This window comes from Panthera tigris, chromosome A3 (assembly GCF_018350195.1).
Source record: "Panthera tigris isolate Pti1 chromosome A3, P.tigris_Pti1_mat1.1, whole genome shotgun sequence".
Taxonomy (NCBI): Eukaryota; Metazoa; Chordata; class Mammalia; order Carnivora; family Felidae; genus Panthera; species Panthera tigris.
This window is the reverse complement of record NC_056662.1, coordinates 12,724,076-12,745,760: the sequence shown is the minus strand read 5'-3', so window position 1 is coordinate 12,745,760 and position 21,685 is coordinate 12,724,076. Positions and strand designations below refer to the sequence as shown.

Below are 21,685 nucleotides of genomic sequence, written 5' to 3'. Positions count from 1 at the left end.
CTCTCAAATTGTAGATTTTTCAGGGTCTAGAAGGGCCCCAAAGACCCTTAGTTCTTATTTCCCGAGGCCCTGACCAGAAGCCGACATCTAGAAATCACTTCTGCTCTGGCTGCCAAAATGCTTGCTCAATACTCCTCTCCACAGGGACGCATGTGAGAAATGTCTTTTTCAGCTGGTTTCCAGGAAACTCTCTGCCTCCCAGAAGAACTGCTATCTTCCTTTTTTGAAAATAAATATTGAGTAACTTATGTCTCCTGCTCTCTTCACCTTGGCCGTCAGGAAGCTCAAAGCCCAAAGAGGCTTAAGCACATCCTCTCTATCTGCTCTGTAGCTTAGCATATTTGCTGACAGCGGCCACGTGACCTACTGGTCAAGGAGACGAAAGGAGAAGTCTCTTCGGGGCTTCTGGGAAAGGCTTCCCTCCACTGAGGAGAAGAGCTCCCTCTCACTGCCCCGGCCACGCCCCCGTCTCCTCCTGCTTTGAAACAGGAGCTCCTGGAGCTACTGCTCTCCTGGAACCAGGAGGGGAAGGCAAGAGACAGAACGGGAGCTCTGGCATCATGGGGCTGAAACAAGGCCTAAGACAACACACCTTAACTGGCACAACTGTCTGGCAATTTGCAGTTGTAGGAAATAGAAACCAAGCTACATATTTTTGTTAACGTTTATTCGTTTTTGAGAGTTGGGGGGGAGGGGCAGAGAGAGAGGGAGGCACAGAATCCGAAGCAGGCTCCAGGTTCTGAGCTGTCAGCACAGAGCCCGACAAGGGGCTCGAACTCACGAACTGCGAGATCGTGACCTGAGCCGAAGTCAGACGCTCAACCGACTGAGCCACCCAGGCGCCCCTAGGCTACATACTTGAAGCAGAAAGAGATAAGGGGCTTACTCAATCTTCAGATGGTCTGCAGGAAGCAGGAATCCAAACCGGGGCTCCCAGAAAACCAACAACACTGCACAGCCAGCCTCTGCCCCAGCTGGGAGAAGGGAGGTCACACACCACGTGCCTGAGCTCGTACCACAGGAGAACACCACCCTGCTGCGTCCAGGCCTCGGGAGCTGCTGCTCAACTGTCGGCTGCAAAGCCATCCCCTGCCTGCTGGACGTGCACCACCGCCAGCCAGCGGATGTCCCGAGCCTCCTGACACCCAGGAAGCTGCGACCCGGCCCGTCTGCTAATATGCTAATGCAGAAAGCCCAGCCCCACCACAGCTGGGCTTTGCGGCAAAGACAGCACAGGGGTGGCTTCTGTCCCACCCCAGCTTCTCAATCTCAAGCGGCTGGATCCGATTTTGGCCACTCACGTCGCAAACCTAACCTACAAGGGGGACTGGGAAACGCAGCCCTTCGTTCTCTGGCTTTGGCGGGAAAGGAAGGCCCAGCGGAAGGGGGATGGGCGGCCAGCGCTGATCCACGATACCCGCCTCCTCCCCGAACCGTCTCTCCACAGCCAGACTCTCACATTCGGGATTCCCGACCACAGGGAAAAGAAGCGGAAAAATCCCAAACGTAGCAAGTGCCAGGAAACCCACAGGGTGTGAGGCACACGATCCAGAGAACAATCTAGAAGTATTTCATCTTTGCTTTTGATCTTCGGTTCCAGCTGTATTTACTCTGATATTTTTTATGTATCCAGCTTTTTCCATGTCCTTCGACAGATTTGTAGGAAATCTCTAATAATCCAAGGGAGACACAGAGGCTTAAGTGAATAAATTAGGCACCATGAGAAGGTTTCAAGAACCCCATGCCCTCGTCGGCGTGACGGGAGTATTAGCAACACCCACCCTGTACGGAGTGCCTGTCACGTGCCAGGAACAGATGAGGAAACTGAAGTTCAGAGGACTTAAGCCATTCGCCTGAAGTCACCCAGCAGGGGAGGGTCAAAGCCAGAATTCTGTCCTGGAGCAGAGCCTTAAACACTACCCTGCACCTTGGCACCAAAAGCCCCGAGGCCTATGGACACCGGGCGGGCACGGCAACAAGTGAAGGAGAGAGACTGGGGAGCAATGGGGAGAGGGGGGGACTGAGGAAAACTGGAGCTTCTAGAGGCTGCTGTCGTGGAAGACGGGGGTCCGGTGCTGCCGTGTTTCAAAAGAAACTTGAAATCGAGGCTCTTACGGGGGCTCAACCGGGAAACAATTAAACTTTTTGTTTTTCTTCTCAACAAACACCGTGTAAGCCCAACAGCACGCGCCCTCCAGGCTGAGCGTGGTGTCCACCCGCCGTCTATACCTGCAGCTGTGTGCACCCCCCCCCCCCCGCCGCCGCCTCGGGCCCCGCTGGAGCCCAGGAGGCCACCTGCCCCGGACACACCTCCCAGCCTTCGATGTGGGACTGCAGCTGCTCCAAAGCCTCCAGCTTTTCCATCTGCCGCTTGGTCTCGTTGATGTTAGAGCAGACAGTCTTCATGGCCTGCAGGGCGCTCTGGACCGCGGGGTGGTCGGGGTGCTTGCCGGGGGTCCTCTTGGCGAGCTCCTGGGGGGGAGGTGGGGACAGGGATGAGGCACACCAACCCGCAGGGGACCAAACACGGCGTCCACGTCACCTGGCCCTGAGCCAAATCCCAGCAACGCTCGGTACAAACCGGGTATCCTGGGGCCGGGGAACATCATTCATTCATTCATTGACTCATTCATTCATTCATTCATTCATTCATTCATTCAATGTCCCCTGAGCGCCTTCTTCATTTGTCACCAAACAGAGGAAAATTCCTCACCTGGCAGGTATTACATTCTAGTAGAGGAGATGAGCCCAAATGAAGAGAAATGACATGTACAAAACACTGTCAGGTGGTGATAAATACCAAGAAGGCAAATCCGAATGACAGGCTAGAAGGTCTGGGGAAGGCAAGTGTTCTTTCAAATGGGGAGATCAGGGCAGGCCTCTCAGAGGAGGTGACATCTGAACAGAGACTCCGGATCAAGCAAGGGAGGGAGTCCTGCCAAACTCCTGGGGAAGACCGTGCGACACAGAGGGTACAGCTAACGCAAAGGATCTGAGGTCTGAGCCTACGGGACACGTCATGAGGAAGAGTGAGGAGGGCACGTGGCTGGAGGAGAGTAAATGAGAAAGAAAGGAAAAGAGAGAGAGACAAAAAAAGACAGACAAGACAGAGATCAGGAGGTCAGAGAGGCAGCCACACATACTGACCCCACCGAGCCCCAGTTTTCTCAGCTGTAGAATAATATAAAAAACATCCCACCCAGGGCACCTGGGTGGCTCAGTCACTTAAGCGTCTGACTCTTGGTTTCAGCTCAGGTCATGATCCCACGGTTTGTGGGATCGAGCCCCACATAGGGCCCTGCACTGAGCCTGGAGCCTGCTTGGGGTTCTCTCTCTCTGTCTCTCTCTCTCTCTCTCTACCCGTCCCCAACTCATATGCTCTTTCTCTCTCTCAAAAATAAAGAAACTTAGGGGCGCCTGGGTGGCTCTGTCAGTTAAGCATCCGACTTCAGCTCAGGTCACGATCTCGCGGTTCGTGAGATCGAGCCCCGTGTCGGGCTCTGTGCTGACAGCTCGGGAGCCTGGAGCCTGCTTCCGATTCTGTGTCTCCTCTCTCTCTGCCGCTCCCCTGCTCACACCCTGTCTCTCTATATCTCTCTCTCTCTCTCAAAAATAAATAATAAACATTAAAAAAATTAAAAAATAAATAAAGAAAATAAAGAAACTTAAAAAAAAAAAAAAAAACCTTCACAAGGACCAGACCGTGTAAAGGGCCCCTCTCCCATGCCCGCCCCCCCCACCACTGCCCACCCCGGCCACAAGCACAGGCTGGGACATGCTGAAGGTCAGCCTCACTGTCATGGAAGGGCTTCAGCCACATGGTGAGTGTGACGAGAGAGAAAGTGGGGAGGGAGGTCCTGTAGGACCTCAAGTCCGCAGGGAGGGTTTACCAGCGGGGTCACTCAACCAGCAGGATCACTCAACCTGGCAGAGAGAGGTTTTCCTTCATCACTCGACCCAGACATGCCCAATGGTTCCAGTATCTCCCCATCTCTCCGCTGCCTTGAAATCACAGGTGTGATGCTTTGGCATGCCACATGTGGGTGCCAGGGCTGGCTCCGCCCCTCGGAGAGGTCACCAGCTGGGTGACCTTGGCCCAGTCGCCCTCCGTGCTGAAGAGCAGTGATAAGGGGGGTGGCAGCAGTGAAGGCCCACTCAGCCTCTGCTCTGTGCTTGCGAGCAGGGGCTGTTACTGTCCCCTTTAACAGATAAGGAGGTCGAGGCACAGCAGTACAGCCCACGACCTCCCAAAACTAAAAGGACGACGCAGACCTGTCCGTCTGGGTCCGTTCGTGGTCATGGCGAATCGGAGACCCCAGGGAAAGGGCCTCCGTGGTGAAGTGCGTAGCTGGCAGGCATTCAGTCTGTGCTGGCCACCATCAGTCTGTCGCTGACAACACGTGCTGTGACAGCAAGCAGCAATCTGGCCCCTGCCAGCCTGTTGTTCGGAGCACTCCCAGCAGAAGACCCACCTCCGAAACATCCCTTCTCCACTCACGTCGTTTCTGCCCCTGCCTGAAGATGAGCGGCCCCTTGTCTGGAGCACAGGTCCTCACGGGCCTGAGGCCCAGATGTTCTGCAACATCAGGACCCTGAGGATTTTACTGAGCACCTGCCATGTGCCAGGGACACGCCCCAGGGGGAGCAAGGAAGGGGCAGATGGAACCGTCTCTCTGGCAAAAGGCGCTCCCACGGGGGAAGGGGGACCAGACGACAGCCCTGAGTGGTGAACACAACAGAGATAAGTCGGACCAGAGGAAGGACGGTGTGTGACCCGAAGCTGTGAAATAAAGGGGTGAAAGCAGGTGTCCCGCCCCGGGGGAGGGGCGCTCCCCGAGGCTGCCGCTGCTCACTGCGCAGGAAAGAACCTGAACCGGCCTGGGAGGCAGAGCTCAGCCCAGAGGCAGGGTGGAGGGCGGGCGCCGCGAGGGGGGCAGCACGGGAGCTGGGGCAGCGGGAGCCATGGTGGGGAGAATTCTGACTTCCGGTGTCTTCTCGCAGGATCCCTGGCGGATAAGGAGCTCATTTCCTAACATCAGAGTCAGAGGAGGACTCCAAGGGACTATCCCAAAGTATCCTGAATGATATACAAAGAACTACGGTGCATCAGCACAAAAGATAATTATCCAACAGAAAATGAGCAAAGGATATGAAGAGGCAATTGTCATAAAATGAATCCACCACCACCATCCTGGTCCAGCCAGCTGCCACCTGAACCGCCAAAGTCAAACTCGGCCCCCACTCCCCACTCACGGTCCATTCTCCACACACAGCCAGAGGGATCCTGTCACAACGACGTGAGACCCTGTCCCTCCCCTGCTCAGAACCTTCCTAAGGCACCCACAGCACTCAGAGAAGACAAAGACCCTGCAGTGGCCCACAAGGCCCTGCCTATCTGGCCCCATCGCCTCTCTGACCTCACTCCCCCGCTCTCTCCCTCAGATCCTCCTCTGGCCTCCTCACTGTTCCTCAGACACAGTCCTGCCACAGGCCTTTGCACTAGCTATGCCCTCTATCTGGCAGACTCTTTTCCCCGCTACCTATACGGCCCCCTTCCTCACCTTCTCCCGGTCTTTGCTCAAAGGTCACCCTCGCAGCCCATCACCTGGTCCTTACCAACCATCTTGGCCTGAAATATTTCTCCTCCACAGCAACACGACAACTCTACAAACACGTTCATTTCCTATTCGTCCACTGACTGTCTCCCCCAGCAGAGTGGCAGTCCCACAGAGGTAGGGCTCTGGGCCGTTTTGTCCACTGTGCACCTAGCGCCAGGATGAAGGCTTCCACGTAACAGGGACTCCACAGCAGTTGGGGAATGAATAAATGGCCTTCAAACCCTCCGATGGTGCAGCACCACCCAGAACCCTCTCCTGGAGGGAATCGGGAAGACTCCCAGGAATTTGCCAAGAGAAGAACACGCTCACTGTGGGGTTCGCTGGTTTCCAGGGCTGCCCGCCTCCTCCCCCCACCGCTCGCCGCCCATAAAGGTTCTTCACGTGCCAGCTCTGAGCGGTACGTGTCCCAACTCCGGGAAACACGCCAGCCCCCGGCCATCGGGGCACTGAGGGAACGGCAACAAACAAAACAGGCCTAAACCCCTGCCCTGGCCAAGCCGACGCCCTAATGAGGAGTCAGAAAAAAATCAATCCGGGGGCGCCTGGGTGGCTCAGTCGGTTCAGCGTCCGACTTCGGCTCAGGTCATGATCTCGTGGTTCGTGAGTTCAAGCCCCGTGTCGGGCTCTGTGCTGACAGCTCAGAGCCTGGAGCCTGTTTCAGATTCTGTGTCTCCCTCTCTCTGACCCTCCCCTGTTCATGCTCTGTCTCTCCCTGTCTCAAAAATAAATAAACGTTAAAAAAAAAAAAATTAAAAAAAAAAAATCAATCCGTACACCAGGAGTCATAGAACAGAATGTGAGCTAGGGAGAGGGACTGTGAAGAAAAATTAAAACAGGGTGAAGGGACAGAGAATGGCAGAGGTGCTTCTTCTGCTCTAGCTGGGGTGGTCAGACAAGGCCTCTCCACGGAGGGGACAAGTGAGCAACAGAGCCCTGACGAGATTAGAGAGCGAGCCTCAGGATATCTAAGGTAATGATGTCCCAGAGGAAATTGCAAGTGCAAAGGCCCTGGGGCAGGAACCTGTTGTGTTCAGAGGGTGGCAAGGGGACAGATGTGGCTGGAGCAGAGTGAGAGGGATGGGAGAAGAAGCAGAGGGGGTCAGAGAGAAATAGAGATTAACTGCGTAACACCTTCCAGGTGTCAGTGAGGAGGAATCTGGATTTAAATATGAGTGACAGGGAGCTGCTAGAGGGTTTTGAGGGAAAATGACGTGAACTGGCTCAGACTTACCTCTGAGTTGAAAAGAGACAGTGGGGCACAAGGGCAGGGGCGGGAAGACCCAGTGGGGGCTGTGGCAGGGGCCCAGGGAGCGAGGTGTCGTGAAGGAGCTCGAAGGGCTGAACTCAAGAAAGAGTCCAAAGGCAGAGCCAATGGGGCCTCCTAATAGACTGGATGTAGGGTGAGCCAGAGACAGCTTGGGTTCGGCCTGAGCAACCAGAAAAAAGAGGCCATTTATGGAAATGGGGACAAGGGGGTGGCAGGGCGGGGAGACCAGTCTGGGGGAAGGGGAGAGCCAAGCATTTCGTTTTGGGCACGTCAGATAGGAGACGCCTGTCTGACATCCAAGTAGGGGAGCTGAGTGGGCAGGAGAGCAGGTCTGGAATTTGGCCGACAGGTCCAGGCTGCAAGTGGGACACAGAGATGGGGTTTAAAGCCCTGGGAATGTCCACAAAATACTTGTACATGGATGTTCACGGCAGCTTTGTTCATAGCGGCCAGAAAGTGCAAACGACCCAAATGTTCGTTAGTGAATGAATGGATAAAATGTGGTTCTATACAGCGGAATGTTATTCATCCAAAAAGGGAACGAAGTTATGATTCAGGCTGCAGTGTGGGTGAGCCTGGAAAGCACTGTGCTAAGGAAGAGAAGCCAGACACAAGAGGCTGCATATTCTAGGATTCCATCGAAAAGAAAGGTCCAGAGCAGGCAAATCCACAGAGACCGGAAGTAGATGAGTGGTTGCCAGGGGCTGAGGGAAAGCGGAGTGACTGCTAATGGGTCTGGAGTTTCTTTGGAGGGTGATGAAAATAGTCTAAAATTACCATGATGAAGGTTACACAAATTTTGAATACATTTTTTTTTTTTCTTTAAAGGCCACAAAGTGGATGAGGCCACTCCGGGAGCTAGTCTAGAGAGAGAAAAGGCCCAAAGACTGAGCCCTGGGCCCACTTGTGATTGGAGGTCCGAAAGGTGAGTCACCAGCTAAGGAAGTGGAGGGGAAAGGGCCAAGGACATAGGAGGCAAAGGAGAACGGGGGGGCTGGAGTGGCAGCTGCCCCCTTTTGGGCTGAAGGGCCCGTCCAGCTTGCCCTGCACCTGCCTTGACCCGTCTCCATTATGCACCGGGCCCAGTCTGACTGAAGATGGGCAGGGACACGTTCACCACTGGGGGTCCTGAGCCACACCAGCAGCTGGTGCACAGTGGCCCAGTGAGATCTGTGCATCACCAGGAAACAACCGAAAGGGGCAGTGACAGTCAGCCTCCCCTCAGGCACCTGTCATTTGAGCACTAGGGGCATTACCCCAAACCTGAATCATTTCCCTGGAAACACTGATGGAAAACTCAACAAAGCCTAAAAATGCCAACTGTCTATCCTGAGCCTGGGCTGGAGGCTGAGATAGAATGTTCCGGCTATTCTTAGGCAATGTTCAACTTCAGCCTTTTTCGGGCTGCTCCCAATGAGGCTTTCAATCTCGCCTCTTCTGTCTTCCCACCCGGGCTCCTTGACCCTGTCTGCCTACTGGCTTCGGAGTTCAGCTCAAACAAGGGGGCTCAGAGGGCCACAGGGACATCTGTGAGGGCGTCAGCGTTGCAGGGGCCGGAGGAGGAAGCTTGAGGGTTTGGGCTCATGGTATCGTCTTTTAAAATCCGCTGGAAAATGTGACAGGAAGGAGGGACTCAGGAGGGGTATGAAGAGTTGTCCACAATCCCAGCTGTTCTCTGATGCAAACATTCCAGCTGTGGGTGCCAGAGGCCAGGGCACAGAGCAATTCTGTCAGGCGGGGAGCATGGCACGTCCCCATAGGAATCCAAGGGCCTGCTGGCTGGTCCCCGGTGCTATCTGCACTCCCGGTAAACACAGCTGGAGACCGAGGAAACGGGGCGAGTAAACAGCCACTTGGTCAGGACAGCAAAGCCACAGCCAGGCTGCATCATCATTTCCTGTGGGCAGTTACTCTAGTTCTGTTCTTCTCCGTCTGCTCTCCTGGGAATCCAGAGCCCATAGATTCCACCAGACCAAACTGTGGCCCCTGGGGCCTCAGAAACGCCTGGGCCTCCCATTGAGAGCTTAGAGTCCGCCCCCATACATAGGTCTAGCTCCACTGCTTGTTAAAATACGTTATGGAAACAGCCACTCCCCACACCCGCCGAGACCCCAGACTTTTCCAAGGTCCAGAAAGCAAAGGGTTAACACCTAGGAAGCCTTGGTTGGGCTGTGGGGCTAGAGTCGGCCTTTGCTCTAATGGGTCAGATGTTCAAGGTTTTAAATCGCAGGAAAGAAGGAACAGAGCAGCCACTGAGCCACAAAACACAAGGCCACCGGCCTTCCCAGACCCCTGCTTAGGGAACTGAGAAGGTCAGCATCCCCAGAACCCAAGCACTCTGGCAGCTTAATTCCCCAAAGTGCTTAACAGGCAGTGTAGCCTCATGGTTGGAGGGCGGACCTCTAGAAAAGGGCTCAAATCATGAGCCCTACAGCTCCCCTACTATGTGGCCTGGAACTGGCCACTTCCTTCCTCTGTGCCTCAGTCTCCCAAGTGGGGCTAACCGCAGGGCCTCCCTCATCGAGTTGTTCTAGGAATTAAGTGAATAGATATCTGATCATCTGTATGAATAACAGCCGTATCTGTGTTAGTACAAACCGCGTATTACACGTGAGTAAACTGAGGCCCAGAGAAGTGACGTGCACCAAGTCAGGCAGCGAGTAAATGGTGGAACTAGAATTGAAATCCCAGCAGCCTATGGCTGCAAAGCCTGGCTCTACCCCAGGGGTCAGCAGACTTTTTCTGCAAAGGGCCAGATAGTAAATATTTTAGGCTTTGTTGGCCACATCCGGCCTCTGTGACACAGTCTTCTTTGTTTGTTTTTTGGGTCTGTTTTTTTTTTTTTTTACAACCCTTTAAAAAAATGTAAACATCATTCTTAGCTCCTGTGTTGTACAAAAACAGGCCATGGGCTAGGTCTGGCTCACAGGCCACAGGGTTGGCAACCCCTTGCCCTAAACTGCTACGGAGCCCTGCCTCTTAAATGCAGGCATCCGGGGCAAGTTTGGAAAACACCACCAGACAGACCTAATGAAGCACACCTGTAGGTCCAGTTCAAGCCACGGGCTACCAGTTTGCAAGTTCCACCTGGAGCTCCTTCTGCACCAAGGTGAAGAGCTAGAGACACACGGCATTTCAAACACGTGTTTACGGGTCAAGAGCAGCGTCGAGAACAACCACAGAAGGTCCTTTTGAGATCCCTGGGACAGACAAACAGCAGGAGGCCATTGGAGGTACAGAGAGTACTGTGTCCCCCAGCCATGGCTGCACAGGTTAGGGGCCTCTGTTCACAGACCCCAGAAAGGGTCTGGTCCAGCTCAGAGACTCAAGGGTCCCCCACCATCTCCAGCAGAAAGCCAAGTTCAGGTTGGCCCTAGTAATCTTCCCCTCCGCTCTGCCTTCCAGTTGATGGAGGAAGGATGCATGTGGCCTCAATGACAGGTGCATGAATGAGGCACCATCAGCCAAATTAATCCACCAGCAGGGACCCCCAAGGAACGGCCGTCAGATGCCAGGCCTTCGGGATGGAGCCAGGGCAGGCTTGGGCCAACGGCCACCGTTTCCAAGGGTCGAAAACCCTGGGCGGAGAGCAGCGGACGGTGGCAGGGCCATCCACCCAGCTGGGGATCCACCCAGAAGCCAACTCTGAAGCTGAGAATTAAGATTTCTGGGGCGCCTGGGTGGATCAGTCGGTTAAGCATCTGACTCTTGATTTTGGCTCAGGTCATGATCTCGGGGTCATGGGATCGAGGCCCTTATTGGGCTCTACACTAGGCATGGGGCCTGCTTGAGATTCTCTCTCCCTCTCCCTCTGCCCCTCCCCTGCACACAGCACACTCTCTCTCTCTCTCTCTCTCTCTCTCTCTCTCTCTCTCTCTCTCTCTCTCACACACACACACACACACACACACACAATAAATAAAAAATTAAAAAGTAATAATAATTAAAAAAAGAATTCTTGGGTCACCACCCAAGCAGCAAATCTTCCCTGGCCCACCCTACCAACGCTAAATCAAAGGTGGCTAAACAGTGAAGAAGACAGCAGGTGTGTGGTTTGAGTTCGGTGCACCCAGCATCACCCGTATCCTCTTCTGCAAACAGCCAGGACAGTGACGAGGAGCTCCCGCGTCCCCCACCCACCGGCTTGTGGCCTATGGGATCGTGTGATTGGTTGGAGGTTGGAGCACATGACATAAATCTGCACCAATTAGAGCTCGTTTGCTCAGAGTGACTGGGTCAGGCGTGGAGCACCTCATCCTGATATCAGCCAATGAAAACAGAGCGCTGCCCAGCTCACGGTCACTGGACCACGTCTCAACCAATCAGAGCCCAACACTGCCCAGCTCGTAGCCACTGGGGTAAAGTGTAAGCTCAAGTGCCTGGGAGAAGAATAAAGGGCACAAGCAAAGATTTCATGTCATTGGCTCACATTAAACCACATGACTCAGGCCCAAACCACTCAGAACATCACATTCTTCCGGCCACAGGTGGCCAAAGCCTGAGGGACTCTGGGAACTTAGGTCAGAGCTACTAAAAGAAAGGTTCCCTCTTTCCCACTACCCTTGAACTTTGGGAGGTGTGAGGCCAGGGAACCACGACCACCTGGTACCACACGGAAAACAGAGCTGAACAGTGGAAAGCAGAAGGTCGCGGAGGGATCCGGCCCGGCCCAGAGCCAGCACCACCCCTATACGTCTCAGCTACTTGGACTCACAAGTGTTTTGATTAAGCCAGTCAGAGCTGGGTTTTCTGTCACTTCTATTGCAGAGAGAGGAGATGGGGGAACATCTCACCTTGAGGAGAAGGGGGTACTTGCAAATCCTCTGAATTGGAGACAGCAGGTAGCCCTCCAGAGGGATGTCTGTGGTCTTCCGGCCTCCCAGAAGCATGCAACTCTGCAAAAGGACATAAGACCTTCATTAAAACTCACCAGCGATGGCAGAGGGATTTGGCCACCTTCAAAGAACCATGGGGAGCACTCTTAAAACACCGCAACAGACTTTGGAAGCAATTTAGCAACACCCAGGGGAGATGAAAATGAAAATATGCATCTCTTCAAGCCAGCACAAAGCCCAGATCAGGGGCTGGCAATCGACGGCCCGTGGGCCAAATCCTGCCCACTGCCTGTCTTGGTAACCAAGGATTTCCTGCAACAGAGCCACATCTATTTGCTTTCGTGCCATATCTGGTTGCTTCCAAGCCACCACGGCAGAGCTGAGTAGTTGCAACAGAGACCATGCAGTCACAAAACCTGAAATGTTTACTGTCTGGCCTTTTACGGAAAAGTTTGCTAACTCCTGATCTATAGGAACTATCGGAGCTTCGAGACACGCACCAGACGCAGGAGCATGGACGTTCAAAACTGCCTCGTATGGAATAGCAAACAACGGAAAGCGAGGTAAAGAGCCATCAACTGCTCGCGTTTTGTGAGTTCGAGCCCCACACTGGGCTCTGTGCTGACAGGGTACAGCCCGCTCAGATCCTCTGTCCCGCTCTTCTTGCCCCTCCCCAGCTTGCTCTCGCGTGCTCTCTCTCAAAAATAAACAGTAAAAATAATTAAAAATAATCTCTAAAAAAAATAATAAAAATAACCATCAACTGAAGACTGGGAAACTATGCCTATGGTAGACTGACACAATTGCCACACTAAATGGCGGTAAAAACGGGGGACCTGACAGTACGCAGAGGGACACAGATGGACCCCAAACACCAGAGGATGTGCATGGTATGAACCCATCTACAGAAAGCTTTTAAAAACACACAACACAGGGGCGCCTGGCTGGCTCAGTCGGTTAAGCATCTGACTTCAGCTCAGGACACGATCTCTGGGTTCATGGGCTCGAGCCCCGCATCGGGCTCTCTGCTGTCAGCACAGAGCCTGCTTCGGATCCTCCATTCCACCCCACCCCACCCCACCCCCCCGCCTCTCCCGTGCGTGCTCTCTCTCTCTCTCTCCCAAAAATAAATAAACATCTAAAGAAAATAAAATAAAAACACACAAAACCAGGCATTGCTTACGGAGAACACATCTGTAGTGAAACACAAAAACATGGGTGGAAAAAAAATAATAAACCAAATTCTAATGGGGGGAGAAGTTACCTCTGTAGAGGGAGGGTAACAGGATTTGGAAAGTGAACTGGGTCCCTCACCATGCCCCTCACAGTCCTGTCCCTGGGGCTTCCTATGTGCCCAATATATGCATGCATGCACGAATGAATGAATGAATGGACAAACGAATGACACAAAGGATGAACAAACTGTCAGCACATCCCACAATCTCCGCCTTCCTCCTCAACACCATGCTGGCAGACTGCAAACGAAACAGGAACTCTCGGGAAAAAGAATTCTCATTCATTCATTCATTTATTCATTCATTCATTCATTCCACAAATTTACACTGTGTGCTTGCTATGTGCTGGGCACAGTTCCAAGCACGAGGAAACCTGCCCAGCAAAGCAGACAAATTCCCTGCTTATACTGCAGTGAAAATGAGACCAGGGAACATTTACCGTGCACTTACCACGTGCTAGGCTCTGTGCCTCGTGCTCTGCCTCTATGTAAAGTTCATCGTCGCGGCCCCCGCAAAAGCAGGGGTACTACCCCCCCCCCGTGACAACTGGCACAGAAAACTGAAAGAGCAAGTCCAAGACTCAGGGGTGCTGCCTGCCAGGGATCTCAAGGGGCCCTCTCCTTGGAGAAGCAAGACCCCAGGGCCCCCAGGGCCCCCAGGGCCCCGGCTCTGACAGGAGCTGCGTGGCCCCCGCACCTCCCCCAGGCACAGATGGGGAATCGGAGCTGTGGCAGCTGGGAGATGCCAGGCCCCACACTGTTCACACTCGGGCCTTTGTCCTCTGAGCCAGTGCTCAGCACAAGCTGCCCTGGTGATGTCAGCTCCGGGCAGAGAGAGGGGAGCCTGGGGGTAGCGGAGTGCTTTCCAGAAGCCCCCAGGACCTGGCGGGAGAAGGGCCGGCCTCTTTGTCCGGGATCAAGGGGTTTTCACAGAACTGTCAAAGCTGCCAACCGCACTTCTCCCCCAAACACTCCAAATTCCTGTTTCGCTTTATTTTCATTTAAGAGAAAAAAAGAGAAGCAAACACACACTGAGTTGCCATTCACTATTCCAGCAAGATCACACTCCAGGCACAATGGGAAGAACTTCGGCGAATTATCTCTCTAAATTCTCCTCCTTCACAGAACCGATTCGGGTGAGTGCATTTACTACATGTACGCTGCGATAAAAAAGCTTTTTACAAACCTCAGATCCCTCCCATTATCCAAATGCTCCTTCATTATCTAGCCCTTTCCCTCCTTCTGATCTCACTTCCTCCCATACTCTCCATTCCAGCTACCCTGGCTTCTAGCTCTATCTCAAACAGGCTCCTACCTCAGGGCCTTGGGACTTACAATTCCTCTACCTGGAATGCTTTCCTCCCAGATACTCCTTGCCGCTCTCTCTTTCTAACTCCCTCAAAACATCCTGTCATCCTTAATGGGGGACTATTTCTTCCGGGGGATTTCATACCACATGACATATCACGTAAGTTTCTCCTACTAGAATATAGCTGTTCCACGAGAGGGAGGACTTTTCTTGCCTTGGTCACTGCTATTCCCCAGCACTTAGCATGAATGAGTAAGCGAACACATTACCCCCATTTTACCGACAAGAAAACTGAGTCACAGAATGATGCAGTCGCCATTCTATCTCTCAGCTAGCACACAGCACGTCATGAGCGGAAAGCCAGAGCCTGTCTATTCGCGACGTTAACACTCCATCAGAGACTCAAGACAGCTCTCCTGCAGGTGGCCAAAAGCTGGGAGACACCAGCAAAAAGGGGGAAAGATGACGAGCTTGCTGGCACTCCATGTGTCCTCCCCCTGCCCGATCGGGCCCAGCCCAGCTGTCGCTAGGAAAACGGCAGCCTGGTGCACCAGGAAGACTGCAGGAGACAGAGAGGAAGGAAGGAAAGAAAGAGCGAGGCCCTTCCCTTCCCACGCCCTTGCAAACACCATCCTGGCGTCTTCCTGCTTCTCAAGACACGGCTGAGCCCAAGAGGACACCCCCAGAAAGAGGGACCCTCAGCCAGGCCTAGATAGAGCCCGGGCAGCGGGGACTGTGGGACTAAGGTCAGCAGGTGGGTCACCGAAACAGGGTCGCGTGTGTGTGGTCTTGTGCTATGCGACTTCAGCTCTGCTTTTGGCCCAGACTCTTGAATGAATATAAGTACAAAACTGGAAACGTAAAGATACAGATGGCAGTAACAAACGGGATCGGTCCCGAATGCTAAGGCACTTGACACAAAAGGAAATCCATTGACCCATCTGCCTTTCCTCAGACGCTCACTGCAACTGGACCACAAGCATCAGGAGCTCACTAGCGAAGGAAACATACATTGTGAATCAAAATTCTGGAAACACTCTGCCAGAGACTGTGCATCAGGGAGAAGTACAGGTAAGAATTTTATCACGCAGGTTGGCTCTCTGAGCGTGTGGTTAACACTCCTTACGCTGCGGCCCGAAGCCACTCTACTCTTGTGTGCTCTATTCTCTACGTGCCCTTGGGAAATAAAACAGTACTTGGGGGCGGGAGTGTTGGTCTTTGACTGAATGAGCAGGGGATTTAGAAGTGAAGGATCGAGGGGCGCCTAGGTGGCTCAGTTGGTTAAGTGTCCGACTTTAGCTCAGGTCATGAACTCACAGTCTGTTGAGTTCGAGCCCCGCATCGGGCTCTGGGCTGACAGCTCAGAGCCTGGAGCCTGCTTCGGATTCTGTGTCTCCCTTTCTCTCTGCCCCTTCCCTGATTGTGTGCACTCTCTCTCTTGCTCTCAAAAATAAATAAACATTTTAAAAAATTAAAAAAAAAAAACAAAAGAAAGATCAGGATTTGAACCCATGAGAACATCAATCACTTTTCACGTACTCTTAGGAAGTCGCTGAAGATTTGAGATTCATCACAATCACCTGTGGCAAAGGCTATGCGGTGTCCCCCAAGGTATTCTTCCACGGCAACATTATTGCCGTCTGGGCACACAGCTACATGCCCCAGCCTTCCCCGCAGCTGGGTGTAGCCGTGTGACTAGGTCCCGGATGTGAGTAGAAGAGATGTGTGCGATTATGCCTTTAAGAGGAGAAGGGCAGGCCCTCCTTCCCGCCCTTCTGCATCCCACTACCTGGAACGCGGAAGTGGTGAGGAGTCGACTTACACCCTGCTGATGAGGGTGCACACTAGGGCACTGGCTCCTGACACAAGGGCCCCTATACCAGCCCCAGACTGTCTATATCCGCACTGTTAACATGAAAGAGAAACATTTATCTCGTTGAAACCGCTGTGATTTGGCATGTCTGCAGAGCAGACAAATGTATATCTTTAGTTCATACACAACAGATAGTGGCTGGTAAAGCCCCAAGGAAGTCACAAATGAGAACCTTCATCCACAAGCCAAGCTCTCTGCAACTACAGAGCCTGTAGAGCGAAGGCCGTCACGGATGTCTGGGGTGTGGCCCGACCCATATCTAGTCCCAGCTTACTTCCACAAGCACGAGCCAACGCCCTCTCGGGCTCCACCCCACCCTTAGGGCCGGCGGTTTGGGTAGAGTTGACTCTGCCCTCCAGCTCCAGAAGTAGCCAATCAGCAACAACCAACCCCTCCATCCGGAACAACTGGTTCAGGGATAGGGTCTTGAGCCAAGCTGAGCCAATGAGCATCAGACCCAGGATTCTTGCTGTTACTACTGATGAGCCAAGGGGAGCTCTCTTATCCTAAAGCTGCTCAGTTATCAGAGGTATGAGCACAAAGCTGCTGGAGGCCACGTTGGCAACCCCAAGGAGACAGCCTCCCTGAGAATGGAACCAAGGCGCGGCAACGCAGAACCAAGAAACATGTCCCTGATGACATATTTACACACCTAGATTGTTCAGTGCCTGAAGCCCTCCGGGGTCTTAAACTTCCCAGAAAAGCGAACCCATGCATTTTTTTTTTTTTTTTTTGGCTTAAGCCAATTTTAACTGGGCTTTCTTTCACTCATAACTAAATAATCCCAATAATACAATTATTACTCTTTTCAGGATCACGACTTTAGACCAGAAATTGGCAAACTTGGCCCGAGGGCCGGATCCACCCCTCCGCCTGTTTAGTAAATAAACTTTCCTGGAACACAGCCACGCTCACGCCTTTATATATTATTTATGGCGGCTTCCATGCTACCAGGGCAGAACTGAGTCACTGTGACAGAGAGCGCATGATGCAGAAAGGCAAACATGTGGCCCTTTCCAGAGAACGTTCGGCGATCCCAGCGTTACCCCAGCTGTCATGCCCAGCCGACCCGGGCAGCACGGGTCAGCGCGAAGCTCTCTCGCGCCCAGGGATTCGCAAGGCCGAAGCCGAGTGGAAGACAAGTAAACTCACCAAGAGGAAGGCGCGGACAGTGGGGATCTTGTTGAGCTCCACAAGCAGCCGCAGGGCCTTCTCGTGGTTGCTGCAATATTCCTCGTACACGCAGAACTTGTCCTTCTGCAAGACAAGGACAGAGCCTGTGGGAGACAGCCCGAGGCAGGAGAGCAGGTGCTCTGAGATGTGCTGACAGCTGGGCCAGCCTGGGAGGAAGGACTAGCCCAGAGCCTGAGCGACCACACAGCAGGAGGGGTTTCAGGTAAGGTGGCTCCCACTCGCTGCCGGCCTCGCAGCCTCCACTCCTGTCCCCATTCTTCACCCAGCGGCCTGAGTAACCTTTCAGGAAGCAGCACAGCCCAGGGTCAAGTGCACGGACTCAAGCCAGCAGCCTGGGATTGAATCCCGGCTCTGCATTTACAAGCGTGAACCTGGGCAAGGTACCTGACCGCTCCGCGTCTCAGTTTCCTCATCAGTGGAGTTATTAATAGGCCTTAACTCATGGGGTTGTTATAAGAATTAAATGAGTTAAAACATAAGGTTTCAGCATATAGTAGGAGCTCAAGAAGTGTCCACCCTTAGTATTAAAGCACAAGTCAGACTGTGTCACACCCCTGCTTAAAACCCCCCAGTGGTGGGGCACCTGGGTGGCTCAGCCAGTTGAGCATCCGACTTCGGCTCAGGTCATGATCTCACAGTTGATGAGTTCGAGGCCCGAGTCGGGCTCTGTGCTGACAGCTCAGAGCCCGGAGCCTGTTTCAGATTCTGTGTCTCCCTCTCTCTCTGCCCCTCCCCAGCTCATGCTCTGTCTCTCTGTCTCAAACATTTAAAACAAAAATTAAAAAAAAAACAAAACAAAAACCCAGTGGTATTCTATTACACTACAAATGAAATCCAACACTTGATTATGAATCTCAAGGGCCAGATACATGACCCTGTCTTTCTCTGACGTCATCTCACTGGCCTTCTATCTACTCCTTGACTTTGCCAGCCTATTCCTACCTCAGGGCCTTTGCACTTGCCATTTCCTCTACCCAGAACACTATGCCCCCAGGCCTGACTACTCTCCAACTCAAATTCCACCTCCTCAAATGCCACCTGGATTACCCTAAAGCAGCCATCCAGGTATAATCTGGAATTATTCAGATTATTTGTTTACCTGTCTTTTCTGCAGGGTAGTCCACTCCCTGAAGGCAGTGGACCACATCCATCTTGCTCACTGAGGTATTCCCAGACCCTGGCACAATGCCTGGCATACAGTAGGCCCCTCAATGAACACTTGCTAAATAACTACCTTGCTAAATAAACACCTACCACGTGCAATGCCCTGTATATACGAACGTAAAGAATCTAGATAAAGCTCAGGAATGTGGGGGAGAAAATAGATCCCTGGTCTCTGCCACATAGCAGCGACAGCCTTGAGGCAAGGGGATACCTCTGTTGACCACCAAACGCCCCCTAAGCCCCAAGTCGGACTCTTTCCAATCTAGAGGTCATCTGTGGGTCACCAGGTCTGTAACCATCCATCAGGGCTTCTGGGACCAACAGGAAGCTTTGCACTGAACATTCTTGGTTCCAAAAGGCTCACACAATACTGCTTCCCAGCCCGCCAAACCCTAAACAAGGATGTCCTGGGTAAAGCCACTGGACAGGAAGGGCTGAAGGGCCTTGACCTTGCACTGGGGGTTGGGCAGGAGACCCCAAGAAGCTAAGGAAGGAAGAGGTGGGTCTACAAAGCAAGTAACTCATCTTGTTTCTAAACAAACCCCCCAGTCATCCTGCCGACGGGCGGCTACAGGAAGCAGAAAACCAGAGAGGAGAGAGGATGGGTTTCAGAATCAGTAAGCCGCCCCCACCCGCCCGGGCTCGCCTCTGGGGGCTCCGTGCGCACCCTCTGAGCAGACGCCCTGAACAGCAAAGGGCCCACAGCCGGAGCCACTGGCCGACACGGAGCGCTACTCTCTTGGAAAGAGGGTGAACCCATTCGGTCCTCGCAGGAACCTGCCAGGCGGTTACTGGATCCGCCCCACTCACACGTGGGAAAGCCAAGGCCAAGTCCCGAGCCCGGGGTCTCACAGCCTCTCTCAACTCCCCCTTGCTGCCATGAAGCTCCGGGGCCTGACCGAAGATGGGGATGGGAGCGGGAGGCAACAGGGGGACAAAACCCAAGCCACAACACCACAAACAAAGCTCAGACGGGACTGCAGAGAATGATGAAAAAGTTACTCGAGAACCAGACCACCTGGGTAGGAAACCCAGCCCCGGGCTCCCTAAGTAGCGGGTGTGACCCTGGACAAGCTGCTTCACCTCTTTATGCCTTGGTTTCCTCATCCGCCAAACAGACATGATAACAGCCCCTCACTGCTTGCGCTGCTGGTGGGGTAAATAACTGAATATTTAATATAACTGGGACACGATGAACTCTATATAATATTTCAAAATTCCTCGAAAAGTATTAGCTACAAACACAACGGACAAACATGAATATTAGAGAAAAACACCAAAACAGACAACGTTAGGATCATCCGGGAGAAACAGCCCTGACGCCTACCTCCAAGGAGCGGCCACAAATGACCTGAAATGTTACAAGACACAAGCCACATGTTCCAAACACTACCACCAACGTCTGCATGCACACGGAAACACACAGAGTCCCCGACCATCTCCCTCACCCAGTGTCTGCAGAAGCGCAAGGGCAGGGAAGGGGAAAAGGGGACCCCAGCACCCCCGCCCCCGCCCCCCGCACACACACTGCCCGAGCGGACGCTTTCCATTTCCACTGGTCTCCAGTGAGCCCATGGGAACATCAAGGCCCGTGGAGACTGGTCAGGAGGTCTGCACCACAGGGGTTCACCCAAGCAAGGACAAAAGATGTGAGGGAGGCCTCTAGACACAGGTGGAGCCAGGCCTCAGCTGCGGACCACGGGGAGGCGGGCTGCAGAGAAGAGAGAAAGGGCCTTTCTGGTTGAAGGTGACAGGAAGTGGCCCGCCTGAGGCCTGCTCCTGCAGAGAAGGCCTGCAGGGCTCTATTATGGGGGGGCTGGGCTCTGAATGCAAGCACATGAAGGACAGCAGGAGGTCCCAACCATATGTAAGGAGCTCTAGCGACTGGGGGGGCCCCTACGAGTGCTGTTCAGAGATAAGACACCAGAGCCCCTGAGACCATAGCGGCATCAACCTCAACCTCATACGTGCAATCGCAAGTTCTCCAGCCAAGTTCACGGTCTGGCTTCCCAGGTTGCCAGCTCTGCGGCCTTGGACAAGGCATGTCATGTTTCAGAGCCTCTGCGTTCTTGTCCGTAAATTGTAGACAATAACGGCTTCCCCACCAAGAGGCGGTTTGGCAAGATTATCAGGTGAACACATTGTAAGTGCTTCGAATGGTCCAGAGCAAGGACTCACTAAGTCTTGGCTGGTATTAGTGTTGCTGTCATTGAGGCTGCTCTCACTACCATCGTCAGGACCTCGGGTGAACAGGTCTGTGAACAGGGTGGGGCACTGGGTGGGTAGGTTCTGATGGTGAAAAGAAGAGACTCGAAGTGGGGAGGAAGGGAGCTGAGTGGGTTCACAGGTTTAGAAAAGGCCGGCAGGGAAAGGCACCAGGCAGAATCCGGGAAAGGCAGTAGGCCTTGACCTCAGGTACGTCTCCCTTCTCGGCTGTGCAGTGTTCATCTCCCCCCATCCACCCCTGCCCTGTGAGCCCCGTGGGGGCGGGGCTTGCATCAGCTGGGGTCACTGCTGTAGTGCCAGTGGGGACTGGAGTCGCCAGCAGGGAGCAGGCATCGTGAGGACTTGATGAATGGAGGCAAGGAAGCAGGAGGAATTAAGAGGAGCCCAACAGACCTCAAACCAGCTCCCGCTCCTTCTAGATGACCCTGGTCCACTGCAGCCGCGGCCTCGGCTCTTTGCTGGGACGTGCCTGGTTTTACCCACCCGCCACCCATTCCCCCTTGTTCGTTCTGGTCATGGCCCCCAACTTTTCCCCTGGGAACCACCTCCTCCACTGAGCCCACTGACCCCACCCCACTCCCAGGCACCGCAAGTGAGCGCACGACCCAGGCCAAATCAATCAAAGAGTCCCCTGTCCTGGCAACGGTGGCCATGTGCCCCAAGCTGGGCCAAGGACAGCCCTCAATGACTCATGCTGGAATTACTGTGGAGAGAGGCTCTCTTTGAACTGTCACTGCTGAGCTGGCAGACTGTCAGCCTGAAGCTGCTAAAGGCCACGTCTGCCACCCTGTGAGGCATTCGGCCCCCCACCCCTCGAGAATGAAGCCAACACAGAGGAAATCAGAGCCTAAAGAGAAAGACCGAGTCCTGGAAACACCATATGGGGCCCTGGATCCAGCTATGCCTAAATCCCGCACACTGGAATATTTCGTTTGTATGAGCCATAAAGTCTTTTTTGTTGGCTT

At 53.5% G+C, this 21,685-nt stretch overlaps 1 protein-coding gene across 2 annotated transcripts in view; it reads right to left on the bottom strand.

Moving 5' to 3' along the window:
* Window positions 1-21,685, bottom strand: part of PREX1 (phosphatidylinositol-3,4,5-trisphosphate dependent Rac exchange factor 1) — a 185,708-nt gene that overhangs the window by 75,997 nt on the left and 88,026 nt on the right. The window contains exons 4-6 of one of the 2 annotated variants that reach the window (XM_042980207.1): window positions 17,289-17,393; window positions 11,679-11,780; window positions 2,311-2,472 (exon numbers count right to left, since the gene is read on the bottom strand). In XM_042980207.1, coding sequence (XP_042836141.1) covers window positions 2,311-2,472; window positions 11,679-11,780; window positions 17,289-17,393 — 369 coding nt within the window. The remainder of the gene's footprint in view (window positions 1-2,310; window positions 2,473-11,678; window positions 11,781-17,288; window positions 17,394-21,685) is intronic. The other variant, XM_042980208.1, reaches the window with a different exon arrangement.